The sequence below is a fragment of the Lacerta agilis genome, chromosome 6 (assembly GCF_009819535.1).
Source record: "Lacerta agilis isolate rLacAgi1 chromosome 6, rLacAgi1.pri, whole genome shotgun sequence".
NCBI classification, from domain to species: domain Eukaryota; kingdom Metazoa; phylum Chordata; class Lepidosauria; order Squamata; family Lacertidae; genus Lacerta; species Lacerta agilis.
The window spans coordinates 3,975,498-3,995,247 of NC_046317.1; the positions used below are offsets into that span (position 1 = coordinate 3,975,498).

At 43.7% G+C, this 19,750-nt stretch overlaps 1 protein-coding gene across 3 annotated transcripts in view; it reads right to left on the minus strand.

Annotated features, from left to right (window-relative positions):
- The window catches only part of COP1 (COP1 E3 ubiquitin ligase), a 101,745-nt gene that overhangs the window by 25,509 nt on the left and 56,486 nt on the right, over nucleotides 1–19,750 (minus strand). For all 3 annotated transcript variants that reach the window (XM_033151260.1, XM_033151262.1, XM_033151263.1), the window contains one exon: nucleotides 4,050–4,167. In XM_033151260.1, coding sequence (XP_033007151.1) covers nucleotides 4,050–4,167 — 118 coding nt within the window. The remainder of the gene's footprint in view (nucleotides 1–4,049; nucleotides 4,168–19,750) is intronic.

The window sequence follows — 19,750 nt, forward strand, 5'->3', positions numbered from 1 at the left end:
TCATCCCTAGGTAGCAGGACCAGTGGTCAGGAATGATGGGAGTTGTAGGTTGAGAAAGGCTGACCTAGTAGGTGGTATGTACTTGAAATGTGTAAGCTATAGCTTCATCAAAATACGGCTTTCAGAGCATAGAAACTTAAAAATCTATAAATACAATATGAAACATAGCAATATTGTACAATTTAGAGGAATAAAACGATTTAACTAGCTAAAAATACCATAATTTTAAATGCCTAGATCAAGAAAACTGATGAACCCTGGTAAATGTTAAAAGTAAAGGGACCCCTGACCGTTAAGTCCAGTCGTGGACGACTGGGGTTGCAGCACTCATCTCGCTTTACTGTGGCCTGGAGGTCATGGGGCAGATTTAATCGATGTGATCCATAAAACAGCTTACATTAGAAAAAGCAAATATTTTCTTACAATTTTTAAAAATTGCAGTTAACCACTGATAAAGCTCTTCCACTGACTGCAATGTTACAATACAGCACACTGTGTTGGGAGGGAAGACGGAGAGAAGAGAAACCAACATCTCTGCGCAGCACACCCTTGCCCAGCTATTGCTTCATCTGAATTGGACAGCTCTGTCAATATAACCTAGGGCTATGGAACAAGCATTTTCAAATGTCTGCCTCTCAAGTAGGACAGGCCTCTTTTGTCCTTTCAAGGTCCAACACATGACGTCGCCATCTAATTACATAGGCAAAATGCTATGTGGTTTTGACACTGCCCATGGTTTAACCATTCAGTTTAATATAAATAAGTTTGACAAGCACTGCTTCTCTTTTAGTTGCCAAACCTCTGTAACTTCAGTACAGAAATTGTTTAAAGTATGACTTCAGTTAATCTCAGGTGGAAAAAAATAGATCTCTTGTGTCATTTGAATGGCAGGAGAGTTCAAGTTGGCTAAGGAAGATATATCTTTTTATATTTTTGAAATGAAGCAATATTTTCAATTTAGTCCAACTGTGGGTGGGCTAAACTTTGAGGACGCTTGTGAGAACAGTACCATAATGTAATCCCCAGGGACAGTGTGTGTCAGGGATTGCCCGGCTCCTTGCAAGGAGAGGGAGAAAGGAGGCACTACTCGGGAGGAGAGCCGAGGCAAGGGTTTTCCTTGGGAGGAGCAAGGGGAGAGAGGTCCTCCTCTCGAGGAAGAGAGGGACAGGAGGACTACTTGAGAGGAGGGGCTGGTTTGAGGTCCTGCTCGAGAGGAGGACTGGCAGCTCTTTGCGAGAGGGGGGCTCCCTACGTTACAGGGAACCCCAGCCGCTTCTGTCGACAGACTCCTCCTCCTCTCCCAGCCTCTCGCCTGAGCTCTCTCCAAAGGAGGGGGATCTGTGAAGGCTTGGAGACTCTGGGCAAAGACCCAGCACCGCCAGCCAGAGAGGATCTGAGGAAGAACTGCCGCTTCTGGAGCCAGCACAGCATCGGGGGGTCAGGGGGTACCGCAGACGTCGTTTTAGGGTGCTGAGACTTTGGTGTTGGGCGGCAAACAGGAGAAGGGCACTTCCGGATTCTGCAAGTGACTGAGCGGTCATGTTTTGAACGAGCTCTACACTGTAAATAGTAATGCACAATAAATAGTCTTAGATACTGAAGGCTCTGTCGTTGCTCATGAGCAACACTTGGGAAGATCCTGACAGTGTGGAAAGGGACACTTCTAATATGGCTGGAAAAGAAGGAGTGGGCTCTGTGTTCCTGTTCATCAAGGAAGTTTGAACCATAACTCCCATAACCCACCCCAAATTGATGTATGTATGTATGTGATTAAGAAGTCCTAGAGTAGCTAATGCTTTGAGTAAAGGTAAACGGGTTACTGGCCAATTTAAACTGTCTCCCATGGTTCTGGTACCTATATCTGCCTCTGGAGTAGCTCCAGCTCCCAAATGTTGTGTTCTCCTCATGGGATTTTATGATTCAGGATTTGGGATGAGGACCTGCTGTGCCAAAGAATATGGTCCCCTCTTTCACCAGCTCTCTTAGCATGGTATTCCAGACAACTATAACTCTGTACATGACCCAAGACTGTGAGATTTGCCTTTGCTCTGAGTCTCTGACAGTAAAGGATCATTAAGGTGGGCAGGGGAAGCCCTAGAACGTATGTCAGAAGCAGGAGATTGCACCAATTAACCCCATAATCCAGGATCACATCTAATACAAGCAATTATTTAATTCAGTAAATTTTCCCTCACCGAGAATAAAATGAATACCAGGCATAAAGCAATAACACATCCTAATTAAGTATCCCTCCACCCAATCCTTAGAAGTCAGTCAGCCTCCTTTCAGCAGGGTGAGGGCACATTGCTAACAACATCGTGGAAAAGCACTCCTGTTGAGATAGGGCAGGCACCCACTACCTGCACTTTCTGGAGGGAATGAAGACATTTTTGTTCCAAAAAGGTTACCCAGCTAGAGGAATGGGACTCTGCCATGGGCGCACATTTTGCATTGCATTTTTTAAATCTCCAGATTTAAAATGCCCCAGATTAAATGCCCAATTTTGTTCTAATAATAGATTTGCTAGTCAATGGTGAAGATCACTGCTAGTCTGAATAAAGGGTAAGATTTTGGAAGACTCTTAACCCTAAATTTATTCCAGATATCAAGCAAGTTCTCTCTCCATTACTGGTTCTCCCTCTCTGATTAGATGAAATGACACTCCATAAGCAGCAAAATGGCAGCTGTATGTTACCACCAGGGGACACTCCTGCAGCTTTTGCAACATCTGCCATTAAGAAGAATCTTGCATTGAAGCAGAACATGAGGTATTAAATAGAGCTGGGTGATATCTGGTTTTCAACATGGCAATATATCACCAGCTAAACATCATGATAAATCAATAGATCATGATGTCTGAAATAAGGATGGAACTATGGCAGAGATGAACAAGTATTACTGTACCGCCTTTCGATTATCACCTTCACATCTGATCAAGCTTTTTCAGAACTTAGTGTTTGTTTCAGCATGCTCTCTGCTCCTCCTTCTAAAGAGACTGCTAAATACAAACTTTACAAATTTACAAATAAATTCAGGTAGGTAGCCGTGTTGGTCTGACGCAGTCAAAATAAATAAATAAAAAAATTAAAAATTGTCCAGTAGCACCTTAAAGGTAAAGGGACCCATGACCATTAGGTCCAGTCATGAATAACTCTGGGGTTGCGGTGCTCATCTCGCTTTATTGACCGAGGGAGCTGGCGTATAGCTTCCGGGTCATGTGGCTAGCATGACTAAGCCGCTTCTGGCGAACCAGAGCAGCACACGGAAATGCTGTTTACCTTCCCGCGGGAGTGGTACCTATTTATCTACTTGCACTTAGACATGCTTTCGAACTGCTAGGTTGGCGGGAGCTGGGACCCAGCAACAGGAGCTCACCCCGTCACGGGGATTCGAACCGCCGACCTTCTGATCGGCAAGTCCTAGGCTCTGTGGTTTAACCCACAGCGCCACCCGCCTTAGAGACCAAATAAGTTTGTTCTGGGTATAAGCTTTCGTGTGCATGCACACTTCTTCAGATGCACTGAAACAGAAGTCACCAGACCCTCTATATAGTGGAAGGTGAAAACTATGGAGAGACCTGGTCTGAATAGAGATACTGGATTCTTGTCTCATTACATATGGTCATCTGCATACTATCCCTTGGCTTTTCCTGTAGGACTAATTGCAGTGGTTAACAGTGCCATTGAGTCAATCACCCATCTCCTACTACCCTTCTGAGAAAAAACCCACCCCACCCTCCCACCCTCTAAGGTGCTAGTGGACAATTTTTAAATGTATTTTACAAATAAAGCAAATGTCTGTTTTAGCTATTTTTTTCTTGGACTCCTTTGAAGCCATAGGCTATGGAGCCAAGGGAGGTGTGAAATTGTCCTTTATTTTTGTTCTATCAAAAGCACAACTATCTGTTTAGCAGGATGATACTTCATAGCAACACATGGTATGTGCATGTACCCCCACCCACAAGCCATATATTTTAATGTCTTTGAAAATGCACCAAGCAGAATCAGTAAGCACAGAGGTTTTTCACAAACATCAAGGAAAATACTTACGCAGAGACTATTTCTTCTCCACTAACGAACTTTGCATATGAAACAGCCTTGCGGTGCCCTTTGAAGACCATGATTGGTTGCTTAGTGTTCCTAAGGTCATAGTAGTGAACACAGTGATCTAGGGAGAGGTGTGACAAAGAAGGAAAAAAATAAATCTGTGTATGCAAAGTGCTACTAATACTGCTCAATTATTTGTTTATCAAGCACCTTAATACAAAGAAGTATGGAACATAATGCCCAAGATCAAGAATATGACTATTGTTCTAATCAAAGGCCTGCTAGTCAGGGATGTGGATCTCAGCTATTCATTGATCTGGCAAGCAAGGAGCTTTGGGGGCTGCTAATCCCACATTAGGGATGCGGGTGGCGCTGTGGTCTAAACCACTCAGCCTCTTGGGCTTGCTGATCAGAAGGTTGGTGGTTTGAATCCCCGCGACGGAAGTGAGCTCCTGTTGCTCGGTTCCAGCTCCTGCCAACCTAGCAGTTTGAAAGCACGCCAAAAAGTGCAAGTAGATAAATAGGTACCACTCTGACGGGAAGGTAAACAGTGTTTCCGTGCACTGCTCAGGTTTTGCCAGAAGCGGCTTAGTCATGCTAGCCACATGACCCGGAAAAACTGTCTGTGGACAAACGCCGGCTCCCTCGGCCTGTTAAGTAAGATGAGCGCCGCAACCCCAGAGTCGTCTGAGACTGGACTTAACTGTGAGGGGTCCTTTACCTTTAATCCCACATTTGTTCTAGTTAACAAGCAAGCTGCACAAGTGAATCCGCTAATGCAAAAGTCCCCAATGAAGAAGTGTTCTGTTTTCCTACATTTGAACTTACTGCCAAGTTCACTACCATATGAAGAAACCAAATGCCACCAGAAACTAGCAGGGACCAGTTAGCTGTTTCAGATGCAGAGCAGCACCCATGGTTATGAGACCAGGAAGGACTGGGAGTACACGGCAATCCCCATCTCCTTGGAATAGCTCTTGCCTTTCTCCTTCAGAGTTGTACTATTATGCTTCCACGTGCCAACTGTGCTTATTTTTTGAAATTAGGGTATCAATATATTGTTAAACCAAGGTTTGAAAACCAACTATGACTAGCTTAAACTTCAGTGCAGATACAACGCTATACCACTCTTAATTATGTGGCTTATGGTAGTTGGTATGTGGGCTGCACAACTAAGTAGCCAGCGAAGTGGAACCAAATCCTATTTAGGTCAGAGTAGAAAACACAAGGAACACTAATGGGGGGGGGTCTCCTCAATCGAAAAGTTAGGAAAGCTTACTATTGCAGGCTAGCAGCAGAAAATATGGTGTTTGCATATATTTAAAACAGATTTGATGGTCTCAGAAAGTATTGTTTAATTGAGGACCATGGATTTCTCTCCTATTACAGGTGTTTAATTAGTATAGTAATGCTACAAATTGCTGACAGCGTAATTACCGGTACTATTGTAGGAAAGGTGTTCTTCTCTTCTATAAATCTGAGTTTTGCACAGGAAACCTGTACCTCTAGTATTGCATGGATTTGGGGTCTCACTGCTGAGGATAACACTTCACATATCTGACAAAGTGGACTCTAGATCATTTAAGCTTATACTTTGGCAAATCTGCTAGAATTGTAGTATTACAAACTATATTCTTGCTGCAATAGACTAAACCTGACTACCTCTCTGGAAAAAGGTTGTATTAGTAGATTGTACTGCAAGATAACAGTTGATTGAATTCTTTTGAAAACTGCAGCCTTCTTTCAAGCTGGAGCGCTTCCATCTATTCAGTAGGCACATTTGGAATGCTGCAGACTTCAAGTATCAACAGAAGAATGATGAGAGGAGGGAATAGATAAGAAACTGGATTGCTACAGACAGGGAAAAGGTTGCAGCGGGGCAGAAGCATCTGCTTTCAGCTTTGAATTCCCCTTCCAAATTCTGCAGTAAACAACTCCAAGCCTGATAGCATATGGCCCCATCACAGCAGGCCTGCTTGCATAGCCTATGCGATCAATCAACTTCTGTTTTGGTCAGTATGAGTCCAGGAAAACTGTATGGCCCTTGCGTTCTAAAATTAGCCACTTAATAACTGATTATTACAGAAACTATTGTCTGTGCCAATAGAGGACTCATTATTATTTTCATTAATTCAAACTTGCATTGTTTAAGTAGCTACCTCATGTCTAATGCTCATCACATCATTAATGCCTGAACAGGTGGCCATGTTCCTAATTAAAGAGATTCTCTCTCCCCTTCTCTTTTTCAGACCATATGGACCTTCACAGAACAAGATAAAGTGCTACCAGCTAAGGAAGCCAAGATTAAACCGGGCTAAGTGAGAGGAATAAATATCCCAAGTACCCAGGCAGAAGCCTCTCAAATTGATTTATGATGGACTGAAACTGCTCACAACTAGCCATGCTCCTGGCAATCCTATACATCTTGGACTCTATATTTAAAGCACTCTAAAGAAGCCAGACAATTCCTCAAATAATGAGCACCAAGAACAGACCAGAAGAACAATGATAGCTTTGCAATACCCCTTGAGTCTAGCCTATTAGTCTTCCTGCCAGGCAAGCAAGGAAATATGACTCAAAGAACATTCAACCCTGACTTGCAATGACCTCTTGATACCCCAAAATCCAAGGATTATAGGAATCAAATATCTTGAGAAGTACTATACAATAGGGAACCAACAGAGAAAAGTTTTGAGATACCCAAAACCAAAGTTCTGCTAGGATTTGTAACATCTGTCCATCCTAATTTCAACCGAAGATTTATGTACTTCTGGTAACCACAGCTCTATGGAATCTGTAAAATACTATATATTCTGGCGTATAAGACTACTTTTAAATCCAGGAAAATCTTCTCAAAAGTCGGGGGTCGTCTTATACGCAGGGTGGAGAATCTGCGATTGAGTATATCTCAAACTCTATATTTTAACTGGAAAAGTTGGGGGTCGTCTTATACGCCCAGTCGTCTTATACGCCGAAAATACGGTATAAGGCTTTTGCGACTGAATCAGGGTGGGGCCCTCCTTATAGCTAGTGCTAAACAGAGAACAAGAGGCACCGCCTTAGGTCCCTATATTCCAAAGCTGAATATCTTTAGTGGTTCAGCCGTTCACCCTCTTCCCTGCACAATGAATAGAGACACAAGCTATATATTGAAAAGTAAAATGGACTACCAAGCACCTCAACACATACCGATCATACCTTTATGGTCTTAAAGCCCCAGCTCTGAAAAAAAGCAGGGCTCCACCTGGAACTAGCTTTTCAAAAGAGTTGTTCCACTGGTGAACTAGCAATCAGAATGCTGCAAAAGTATTGTGCATCTTAAAACACACACAGTACTAAAATATTGGTAATCCAGCTCATGAAGACACTGAGTGAAAAGGTAACAGCCATTTTAAAGGTAAAGGTGAAGGGACCCCTGACCATCAGGTCCAGTCGTGTCCGACTTGGGGTTGCGGCGCTCATCTCGTTCTATAGGCTGAGGGAGCCGGCGTTTGTCCGCAGACAGCTTCCGGGTCATGTGGCCAGCATGACTAAGCCGCTTCGGCAAACCAGAGCAGCGCACAGAAACGCCGTTTACCTTCCCGCTGGACGGTCCCTATTTATCTACTTGCACTTTGATGTGCTTTCAAACTGCTAGGTGGGCAGGAGCTGGGACCGAGCAAGGAGCTCACCCCATGGCAGGGATTCGAACGCGACCTTCTGATCAGCAAGCCCTAGACTCTGTGGTTTAACCCACAGTGCCACCTGGGTCCCAAAACAGCCATTTTACAACAATTAAATAACTATGTCAGTTCCACAACGTGATATGACTACTAGTAATCTGTCTGCAATGATGGTTGAATATTACCTATAGAACATTCATTAGAAACAATTAAACAGCCTTACCATATATCCATAAAACAGATCAAAGTTGCTTTTAAGGGAAGTGTAACTCTTTTGATATTAGCAGCGGTTTGACAAAGAAGACGTCAGTAAGAGGTCTTCCATATTATCAAGACCATGTACTTATTTTCGCTACTGAATTTCATTTTTATTTTTACTCACTTTCTTTGTATTTGCAGGATAGGATTCCCATGAGAAGTTCCTAAAATAATTTGAAAACTGTGTCTTCCTGCAATATTCAGGGGAATCTAAAAATGGGACTGAGTTCATCAGTGTAAGCACATCGGAAGTGCATGTGGTAGAGAAAAGAGCCATTCCTATCTTTATGTACATGCACCCATATATTGGTATATCATATGATTGGGATGGACAGCTTGCATGTCATGAATACACATTTTGGGTGCCTTGACTGTCACCATTTTGCAGGAGGGATTTAAAGCACATACTGGAATTTAAGATTTGCCCGGTTAAAGCGGAATAAACGACGCTGTTGCTCTGGTGAAACAATTCCACTTTTTAAAAAGGATGAGAATTTCTGTGGTTTGGAATGATGAGGAAATGAATTTAAAAGTGTGGGATGAACAAATGACTATGGGAAGACGTGACAAGCAAACCAGGATGAATGCAGGACAAATGCTTATGGCCTCGCAAACGAATCAGAACAAATGAAGACCAGATAAATCTAACCCCTGTGGAAGCATATCAGGCTGAATGATGAATAAACAGGCTGTGTGAAGGGCCCTTCATTTTCATGTACACGATTAGAAATGTAATGAGTATGCAAGATAGTCCAAAGTTACAGTTTAAGAATGATGCACATTTATGAAAAACTACAAGGAACTTTGTAAGCACTTGACTGTGCCAGAGTCCTTGCTTTCAGGGGCCTAGGGAACATCCATGACAAAAGTCAGAATAAAAATCCAAAGATTCTGCTGGAAGAAAAAAAAAAAAAAGACTAGATTTCTGTCTGTCTGGTTCCTGGTTCTCTCCTGACAAGATCATAATCTTGCATTCCGAAGGATCTTTTCACTTATGCTCTTCTGTGGAGCAAGGGCTTGATCCCACACCAAGCTCTTCACAGCTATTTCAGCATTATTTTTATCAGCAGTTTACTGCATTATTTTTAAGTGGCCATTCAACAATAACATTTCTGAGTGGATTTATTACTCCCTGTGCAGCATTAAACAAGGGGGAATAACAACGAAAAAAACAAGTGCTAGCCTTTTTTCTATTTAAAAAAAACCCCTTTGCATTGAACAGTCTCTCTATGGCTTGAGGTTACAGATACATTCATCAGGATATGGGGGACAGCCTGCACATGCCAGGGACATTTTATTGACTTTTCTAAAGCTTGTCATGGAGCAGCCTGTAAAGGCTCCATGAAATAAACTTCTACTGCATATCTCATTCAAGAACTTAATCAGTTTGGGTAAAAGAACCAGTTGAGAATGAGTGGAAGAGTGAATGAAAGGTAATTTTTAAAGTATGTACAGTGGTACCTCTGGTTAAGAACTTAATTCATTCTGGAGGTCAGTTCTTAACCTGACAACTGTTCTTAACCTGAAGCACCACTTTAGCTAATGGGGCCTCCCGCCGCCACCATGCAATTTCTGTTCTCATCTTGAGAGCGTTATTTTCTGGGTTAGCGGAGTCTGTAACCTGAAGTACCACTGTATGTGAATCTGCTATTCGTTATTGTAAAGAAATGGAGTCTGAAGACAGATACACTGAAGTCAGCTATGTCATCTGTGCAAGTGACATATACTTTTATCAGTACGTAGGTTCTTAGGATCATGGGATATATTTGGCAAAAAAGATGGACAGATCCACATATAATATCAGAAATAAATTTTCCTTTAGCCAGTGTAGTCATTAGTGTGGCACAATGGGCCAGTGTGTCTGGCTCGAAACCAGAAAATTGGTGGTTCGAACCCACCCAGGGATAGCTGTGGTCAGGAGTCCTGCATTGCATGGGGTTGGACTAGACCAGGCACGTCCAACAGGTAGATTGTGATCTACCGGTAGATCACTGGTGGCTGCAGTAGATCACTGGTAGATCATTGGCTCCCCCCAAAGATGCTGAACAACTGTGGGTCTCCTAAAAAAAGCTCAACATTTCACCTCCTCCCTGAAAAAACTAAACAACTTTGATCCAACCCCCCCTAAAATGGGCCTTCCTCCTTCCTAAAAAGCTCAACAACTTTGACCTGAACCCCCAAAAAGGAGGGTAGATCACTGCCAGTTTTTAACTCTGTGAGTAGATCGCAGTCTCTTGGGAGTTGGCCACCCCTGGACTAGACGACTGTCAGGATCCTTCAAACTCTGCAATTCTATGATTCTAGGGCCACTGTGGAATCTGGCATGGGTGTGCTAAAATTGGGATCACCAGAGGAAAAACAGGGAGGTGGTCTGTTGCTGTATATGTAGCTTATATTGATCACAGACATTCATCTCACACTAACATCTATGCTGTAACTCCCGTTTTTCTACCAAACAGGGTAAAACAGGTATATTCACTTTTTACCTGTTCAGATCAGTCTGCACAAAACTCTTCCTGAGCTGCTGTAAATCTTAAGGAACATTTATCAAGGTAAAACTAAAGGCACGACACAGGGTATCAAATTATGTAACAAGTTTATCTCTCACACAAGCACATACAAAACTAAATAAATCACCTACTTCCCTCAAGAGCAGGCATAGGCAACCTCGGCCCTCCAGATGTTTTGAGTCTACACTCCCATCATCCCTAGATAACAGGACCAGTGGTCAGGGATGATGGGAATTGTAGTCCAGCGCCGAGGGCCTTCTGGCGGTTCCCTCACTGCAAGAAGCAAAACTACAGGGAACCAGGCAGAGGGCCTTCTCGGTAGTGGCGCCCCGCCCTGTGGAACGCCCTCCCATCAGAAGTCAAGGGAATAAACAACTGCCTGACATTCAGAAAATACCTGAAGGCAGCCCTGTTTAGGGAAGTTTTTAAACTGTGATACTTTAAATGTATTTTAATATTTGATTGGAAGCCGCCCAGAGTGGCTGGAGAGACCCAGCCAGATGGGCGGGGTACAAATAATAAATTATTATTATTATTATTATTATTATTATTATCCCAAAACATCTGGAGGGCCGAGGTTGCCTATGCCTGTTCAAGAGCATTGAACTGCTATAATAGGAAATATTGTGTCATTTATACCAGATCTACACTTCTAATAACATGAATTCTATTTTACTCTTTCAGCAGTTATAAGATAGCCATTTTAATTCCTCCTCCACCTGCTGAACTTTCTATTACTCTCAACTCTTTGCTTTCCTCCAAATTTGGACTGTGAGAGTCAGGGAGACTGTGTGCTTATGAGCAAGCATGAGAGGCGCATGCATGTCTACGACTTTATATGTTGTGCATTGAGGGTATGTGTGTGCGCACAAGTGTGAGTGTGGTCACCTTGTATATTCTCCCTGGTAAGGCTCCCTCCTGTTAGACAGCAAACAGCATCAGACACGGAGAAAGAGAGGCAATGTGAAAGTGAAGATCAATATCAGAACCAGCAGGACGTAGCTGAGGCGGAAGTGGCAATGACTGTAGCCTCTACTTGTGTACTGCACCATGCCTACTCATCAACCATTTTGCGATTGGTGCCCACAGCACTTTCTCTCAAAATTCTCTGATCCAAAAAGGTTGACAGCCCCTGCCACACGCCCTAAACAGTGTTTACTATATAAAGAGATCAAGACGGTGTGTGATAAAAAGCTCCTCTGCAGCAAAACAGGCAAAAGGCAAATGCTCTTTCATTTCAGGGGGATGGGGACAAAGTTCAGTGTCCTGCTGGAGCAAGTCAATCTCTGGACTCAGCTTTATCTTCCTAACTCACTGCACTTATCAGCATCATCTAAGGCTTAAATTCAAAGCCAGCTACCAACATGTTGACTTGCCCACCCCCTGCTTTACTACTTGTGGCAACTTTTATTTGTGGATTTGTCCAACACAACAGCAAGCAGCAGCAGCAGCAAGTGAATGATGCAAAACCCTTATATGAGGGGTGCCCAAACTTTTTTCAAAGAGGGCCAGATTTGAAAGTGAACATGGCATGAGGGCCAACCAAAGTTGTTGAGCTTTTTTTAGGATTTTGCCCCAGGACGTATACTGCCATGGGGGCCAGATTAAATCAATTGGTGGGCCAAATTAGGCCCCCAAAATGGACTTGGACATGCCTGCCTTATATATTTGGGGGCTGTCACATAACTGTGGTTGCAATGATTGTAGTCCCTGAAGGACCAGGCCCGGGGAGAGGATCCCCCATTTCAACCCAGGGAAGTGAATGAGAAGCACGGAGAGTGACAACTTTTGTGGAACTGGTGTTGGGGCAAAGTCCACCTATACCAAGATAAAGACAGCTGCACTTGCTGTTTGTGGTGGATCCAGATCACAGAGGGCAGTGTCATAGCCAAGGCAGAGGAGACACCCATAGTACCAGTGACGGATATGCAAGCAATCAGCCCAGCCATCATTAACATATCAGTGGAACCAAGGCCTGGATAGCTCAGTTGGTTACCTTGGCTGATAATGCCAAGGTTGCAGGTTCCATCCCTGCATGGGGCAGCTGCGTATTCCTGCATTGCAGGGGGTTGGACTAGATTATCCTCAGAGTCCCTTTGAATTCTACGATTCTATAATGCCCACGGGGCCTTTGGTCCCCCCCCCCAACTCCTCTGCCAAGATACACCAGTGAAAAATGAACTCTGAACAACCACTTGAAAGAATCATGGACTTCAACAATTCTTCCCGACTCCAAAGTAACTTGCTCAAAAAGCAACCCTGATATTTATCAGATTTTTACCTTTGGACATTATTTATTTAACAGCCTTCATGTAAAGCCAATTTTGCGCCCTCAGGGCAACACAAGTATTCCAGATATAAAACACTGTCCCACAAATTTTTAGCTTGGGGCATCAAGAAAAAAATGCAGAAAAGGGGACTCTTGCTCCAGTGCCTTTTATCTATTCCTCTGAATGAAAGGTGAATGCCTAATACAGCAGTTTAAGATATAAGAAATCATTATAATAAAAGGGGCTTTAATATATTCAGAATGTTATAAGAAAACCACAAGAATAGAATGAACACACAATGTTCTTTGTTGCAGGGTGGGTAGGAAAGACAGACAGATGAATGTAGAAATGTACTTTCTACATATTGCATAGAAATACAGGCATGAATAGAACAAATGCTGAAGGTCACTTTCTGTAAGGAGGTCCGGACTGCCAATGAGCAGAACTGCTAGGGTCTGGTCCAAAAAGAGAAGAAGGAGGAGGGAGGAGGAGGAGGAGTTTGGATTTGATATCCCGCTTTTCACTACCGAAGGAGTCTCAAAGCGGCTCACATTCTCCTTTCCCTTCCTCCCCCACAACAAACACTCTGTGAGGTGAGTGGGGCTGAGAGACTTCAGAGAAGTGTGACTAGCCCAAGGTCATCCAGCAGCTGCATGTGGAGGAGTGGAGACACGAACCCGGTTCCCCAGATTACGAGTCTACCGCTCTTAACCACTACACCCAGAGCTAGGGAGCCAAAATGCAAAATCAAATATATCTGTATCATGCAATACTACCTGTTCTATTTACCAAGATTCGGAATTACCATATTGTTGTGAAGAATTAGGACATTCCTTGATTTAATGGGCAAATATGGGATTCAACCACCACCACACAGAATTAAGGGCACAATCTTCATGTGTAGACTTAGGCAAGGCCAGCCCAATACATTCTGGGGTGAACCCCAAATCTGCCCCCCTCCCAGTAGGGAAGAAGGGGTAAATCTACATCGGGAACAAGGGGGAAAGGAAGACAGACATCTGTATCCACTGCCCCCGTGGATCATGCTGCCTGAGGCAGTCACCTCACCTTGCTTCATAGGTGGGCCAGCCCTAGACTTAGGGAGTCACCAAAGTTTGGGTTAATTCCAGTGTGTCAGATCAGCCACAGCTTAAGATGAGGTGTAACAGTTTGACAGAGATGCATAGCACAGCAGAGAAATGGGCTGGGACAATGCTCAACTGGAAATAGGACTTCCCGAAAAATTGAAGATACTTAGCCATTGCAACACCACAAATCTACCTGACAAATTAACACATGATATATGTGAATGTCCTATGTGAGTGTCTGGAGGCTGTTGTAGAATGGATAGCGGTTAATGGATTGAGGTTGAATCTCAACAAGACAGAAGTACTGTTTTCTGGTGGGTGTGGGGGACTTCTGGTCCTGAGTGGGGGTAACAGTGACCCTGAAAGACCAGATGTGCAGCCTGGGAGTCACTTTGTACTTACAGGTGTCCATGGAGGCACAGGTTAATTCTGTATCCAGGGCAGCTGTCTACCAGCACCATCTGTACGCAGGCTGAGACCCTGCCAGCTTGCGCACTGTCTCACCAGAGTGGTACATCCTCTGGTTATCTGCCGCTTGACTACTGCAATGCATTCTATGTGGGCTACCTTTGAAGATGATGTGGAAACTACAACTAATCCAGAATGCAGCAGCTAAGACTGGTGACAGAGCAGCCAGGATCTATGACACCGGCCTTAAAGAATCTACGCTTGCTCCTGGTATGCTTCTGAGAACAATTTAAAGTGTTGATGCTGACATTTAAATCCCTAAACAGCCTCGGTCCTGTATACCTGAACGAGTGTCTCCTCAGCCCAGACACTGAGGTCCAGCTCCAAGGGCCTTCTGGCGATTCCCTCACTGCGAGAAGTGAAGTTACAGGAAACCAGGCAGGGGGCTTTCTCGGCAGTGGTTCCCTCCTTGCGAAATGCCCCATGATCAGATGTCAAGGAGATGAAGAACTACACAACTTTCAGAAGACATCTGATGCACCCCTGTATCAGGAGGTCTTTAATGTTTCTTTTTTATTGTGTTTTTATATGTGTTGGAAGCTGCCTAGAGTGGCTGGGGCAACCCAGCCAGATGGGTGGAGTATAAATGATGATGACGATGATGATGATGCTCTGTGTACTTTTGCAGCTACGAACAATTCTTAAGAACGGGGTGTTAAATGAGTCTTTTATTTAAGCACTGGACTGATAACCACTGACAACCAGAAATTCCATGCAGAAATCTGAGTGGAATTCCCTTCAGACGAGTCAGTTTGTGAAGGAGGGACAGAGCACAGTTTCTCCTACTCCAGTCTGCTGCACTTCTAGTTTGCAACACATTTACCTTTCTGTATTTTGCATTATATATTTTTCTAGAAGCCGCTGAGAGTGGCTGGGGCAACCACCAGCCTGCTTTTTACTCATACTCTTATGAGTAAAAAACAGGCAAGCAAACTTTTTGCAGGTTTAAGTAACAAGGCTGTGCTAAACAACACATTGAATGCCAAATAAATCAACGGATGCATGGCATAAACCGTTAGTACTGGATTGTAGCGCTAATCTCCACTCAGACATGAAACTCTCCATGTGGGAGGAGAAGTGGAATAAAAGTGTAATAAAAATTCACTTGTCTTGGGAAATGCTGGGATGCAGGCTGCATTTACCATGCAAAACTAGCTTTTATTATTATTTATTATTGTTGTTTATTGAATTTATATACTGCCCTATACCCGGAGGTTGTAAGAGCTGGATAATGTTCTTATATTCCAGGAATGAACCAGATCAGTGCTCTATCACAATCTGCTATGGAAAATCTCATAATTTAGAAAAGTGATCTGCTATGCAACATGTAGGGACTGGAACTGGCATTTCTCAAGTCCTTCTTGGGCACACGGATTCAGTTACATGGTTCTTTGGACTGCAGCCCTAGTCATGCATGCCCTAGACATTTAACCCAACAGGTTTGTTCCCCAGAAAGGTGGGGAATATGCAGGCTCACCCACACTGCTAAAGCAGATTTATAAAGATACTTTCAGAATGAAAAGTTTTCATCTTGAAACAATAGTCATTACCAGCATTTTATATTCAGTTGTGATTACAGTTTATACTAAAGAATGCTCCAACTCTGACAGCATACCAATAGAAAGCTGTAGGCAAAACAATTTCCATTTTATTTTCACAGCTGAATAAACTTTGCAGTCAATCCTTAAGTTTCAGCCTCCAATTCGATGTGATGCAGTTTTCTCCTTTCTACACCATTATTTGTTTATCCATTTTTAATATGAAGTGTAAGGGCTCTGAGATACAACCCTTTCGAAAAGTTATCACAAACATTTCCATTTGCCTCTCACAATGTGAAACGACTACAACTAAGCTCCTGTTTCCGCAAGTTGGGAACAGCTGCTGGCCTGACCCAGGAGTGGCGAACCTGTGAACCTCCAGATGTTGATGGAGTAAAATCTCATCCTCCCTGACCACTGGGAAATGATACCTGCAGCTGAGGGACCCCTGGTACAATTTAAAGTTAATGTGAAGCCAAGTATGCTACCTTAAGAACTGACATTGAAGTAAGGTCCTTTGAAATAAATTGACCGTAGGTCTCAGCTCAGTTTCCTGGATGTCATAGCAAATTAGATTGGCTTTGGGGTACCCAGATAATGCATGCCCAGATAACCAAAGATCCCCATTTCAGTTTCCTTTCTATGTGGTCGCATAATCTGGGGCAGGGCTGCATTGCGGGAGGGTGGGGGGGTGAGGCTGAAAGAATGTTGTTGTTCAGTCGTTCAGTCGTGTCCGACTCTTCGTGACCCCATGGACCAGAGCACGCCAGGCACGCCTATCCTTCACTGCTTCTCGCAGTTTGGCCAAACTCATGTCAGTAACTTCGAGAACACTGTCCAACCATCTCATCCTCTGTCGTCCCCTTCTCCTTGTGCCCTCCATCTTTCCCAACATCAGGGTCTTTTCCAGGGAGTCTTCTCTTCTCATGAGGTGGCCAAAGTACTGGAGCCTCAATTTCAGGATCTGTCCTTCTAGTGAGCACTCAGGGCTGATTTCTTTAAGAATGGATAGGTTTGATCTTCTTGCAGTCCATGGGACTCTCAAGAGTCTCCTCCAGCACCATAATTCAAAAGCATCAATTCTTCGGCGATCAGCCTTCTTGATGGTCCAGCTCTCACTTCCGTACATTATACCAGATGGAATTAGAATTAGGGAATATGAAGACTGACTTTTTTAAAGCATGTGTGGACCGGTTACACATGTGAAAACCACTTGGAACACCAGTTAATTAGTGCCTCACCCCTTAAGCATCCAAACACATTTTATAAATATTGCTAAACAAAACATTCACTCTCAGAAGTTCCATTAGCTTCTCCCACTGACTATATTCTTGGCTGTCACACGCATTACTGCTCCACACCTTGTTTCCTTTTATGCTCCCTCTAAATCATTGCCACCAAGAAATACAGACAATTAATAAAGATAAACACGCAACGAGTGCTGGTAAAGCACGGAGGTAAAAGGCTTATAAATAAAAAATAGCATCACTCTCTTAATTCCAGAAGCTGGGCAGACAAAGCTAATATGCGGGAAAGTGCCAAATTATTTCCTATTTCCACTTGTGAAAAAGAATACATTACTTGCTCATTTTCCACTTTCCCTCCCACTATGTCTGCAGAGATATAGACCTAGTTCTCACTAATGTGGTAATCCTTTGTCAAGACTGCAACCACAGGCAACGGTTCTCATTGCATATAGAATCATAGAGTTGGAAGAGACCACAAGGGCCATCCAGTCCAACCCCCTGCCAAGCAGGAAAAACTAGTCTCATTCCTCAACATCTACCGGTAGTTGTTTGCGCTTTGTATCCAACTAAGTTCTTATTGAGCTCTACCATTCCATAACTGGCCCTGCATACCCTTGTGAACCTCTGCCTATGCGCTGAAGATTTTCAAAGAGCTGCTGTTAAAAAAAAAAATCTCACTCTTTCCACGTCACCAAATGGGGCAGAAAAAAAACGAGCCCAGTATGGAAGAAAAATTGAATTCTCTATACTAAAAAGATGCAAAAGTTAATTGTGATGAAAGTAGCAGTATGGCCAACACATTTCAATCAGACAGGAACAGTAGCTGTTGACAACTCTAATTGAAAATGACAGTGCCAAAGGGTTTTCTGCCTGGCTCCTGCTCAGATGTCAGCCCTTCAAATCCAATCCTTTGATGGATGCACGTATCACATTGTTTTCTGTAATGTCCCTTCTTACATCAAAGATGCAAGGAAGAATCTCTAGTTTTTAAGAACATTAACTCTCAAGGACCTTTGGGACCTCACAAATGTTAAAAATTAAAACTTCTCCAAAGAATGGTGTTAGCAGTTTAGGGTGGGGTGGGGAGTTAGCATGAAAATCTATTAAAGCTTATGCCGATACATCCATTCCATGATCTGACTCAATAAATTTAAAATGCAGTATGTAAGGTTGTAAGATTGAAGACCTGTTACTTTCGTGTATGGATACATGAAATCTAGTACAGCCGTACCTCGTGTTGCGTTCGCTGCGGGTTGTGAACGCGCCAAACCCGGAAGTGCCGGCGGTTCGCACATGCACAGACGTGTCAAATGACGTCACGCGCATGCGCAGAAGTGCCAAATCGCAACCTGCGCATGTGCAGAAATGGCGCTGGGGGTTACGGACTGCTCATGATGCGAACGGGGCTCCGGAACGGATCCCATTCGCATCCAGAGGTACCACTGTACTCACTACTATTACTACTTGCTAAATAAATTGAGAACTCAGTCCTAATAGGGAGCTCAATACCTTCCTAGGGAGGTATGAGCAACAATGAGGGAGAGGATCAATCATCTCTTTATCCTTTTCCAGAGCATCTATCTTGATTACAGGAATGGCTCAGTGCATTATGCAGCCACCTCATGTCGCAATGGAGGCAGTATACAAGAGCTTGGCTTTCTGTTGCATCAATGCTGAAGACTGAGGAGGCAAGAATGTCTTGCAAGTTTTTTTTTTAAATTCTAAGGGCCCACCCTTCAGGAATCTTAAAAGCATACCGTATGACAGGGATGGGGAACCTCCAATCAGCTGACCAAATCAGGCTTGCCAGACATATTAATTTGGCCCAATAGCCTATGATTCCAAGCCAGGCCTACCTGCCCTCCATTGGAACTCATACAACATCAAATGTGGGGCAGGTGAAAATGCAGCTGCAGAGGAACAATCAGAAGACTTCTGCAAGTTAAAAGGTGCATTCAGCACCTTTTAACACTGCCATCAAATGCAACCCTCACTGGAATCGGTTCCATGGGAGCCAATCCCTGCCAACATCAGGACTCATAGCCAGTGCTAAATTTAAGATTTGCACCACTCAGGAGGAGCCACTATTGGGATGCTTTGCTCCCAGCTCACCAGCCCTTGTGTTCCAATGGCATGTTGGGAGTCTAATTCTTCAGTAGATTTGCTGATTCAAACAGGAAGTGTCAGGAGGCTTCTCTTGGATTGCAGCAGCCTGCCTCTTGTGCAGGAAAGGTCGCTGCAAGCACCACTGCTGGCAGAAATGTCTATAGCAGGCACGTCCAACAGGTAGATCACTGGACATCTGTGGTAGATCACTGGCTCCCCCACAGAAGCTCAAAAACTTTGGCTCCCCTAAAAAAAGCTCAATTTTTTTTTTGCTCTGCACCCCCCCAAAACAGGGGGGTTTGTCCTGAATGCCTAAAAAACGGGGCTTTCCTCCTCCCCAAAAAAGCTCAACAACTTTGACCTGAACCCCCCAAAAGGGGGTAGATCACTGCCAGTTTTTAACTCTGTAACTAGATCACAGTCTCTTGGGAGCTGGCCACCCCTGGTCTATAGCGTCTCCTACCAGTCATGCCACTACTTCTTTTTCCATCCTTTCCCAACCATAAGGATCAGCATGCAAAACCGAAGAAGTGCTGCTTCCACAATGATCCCAAGCT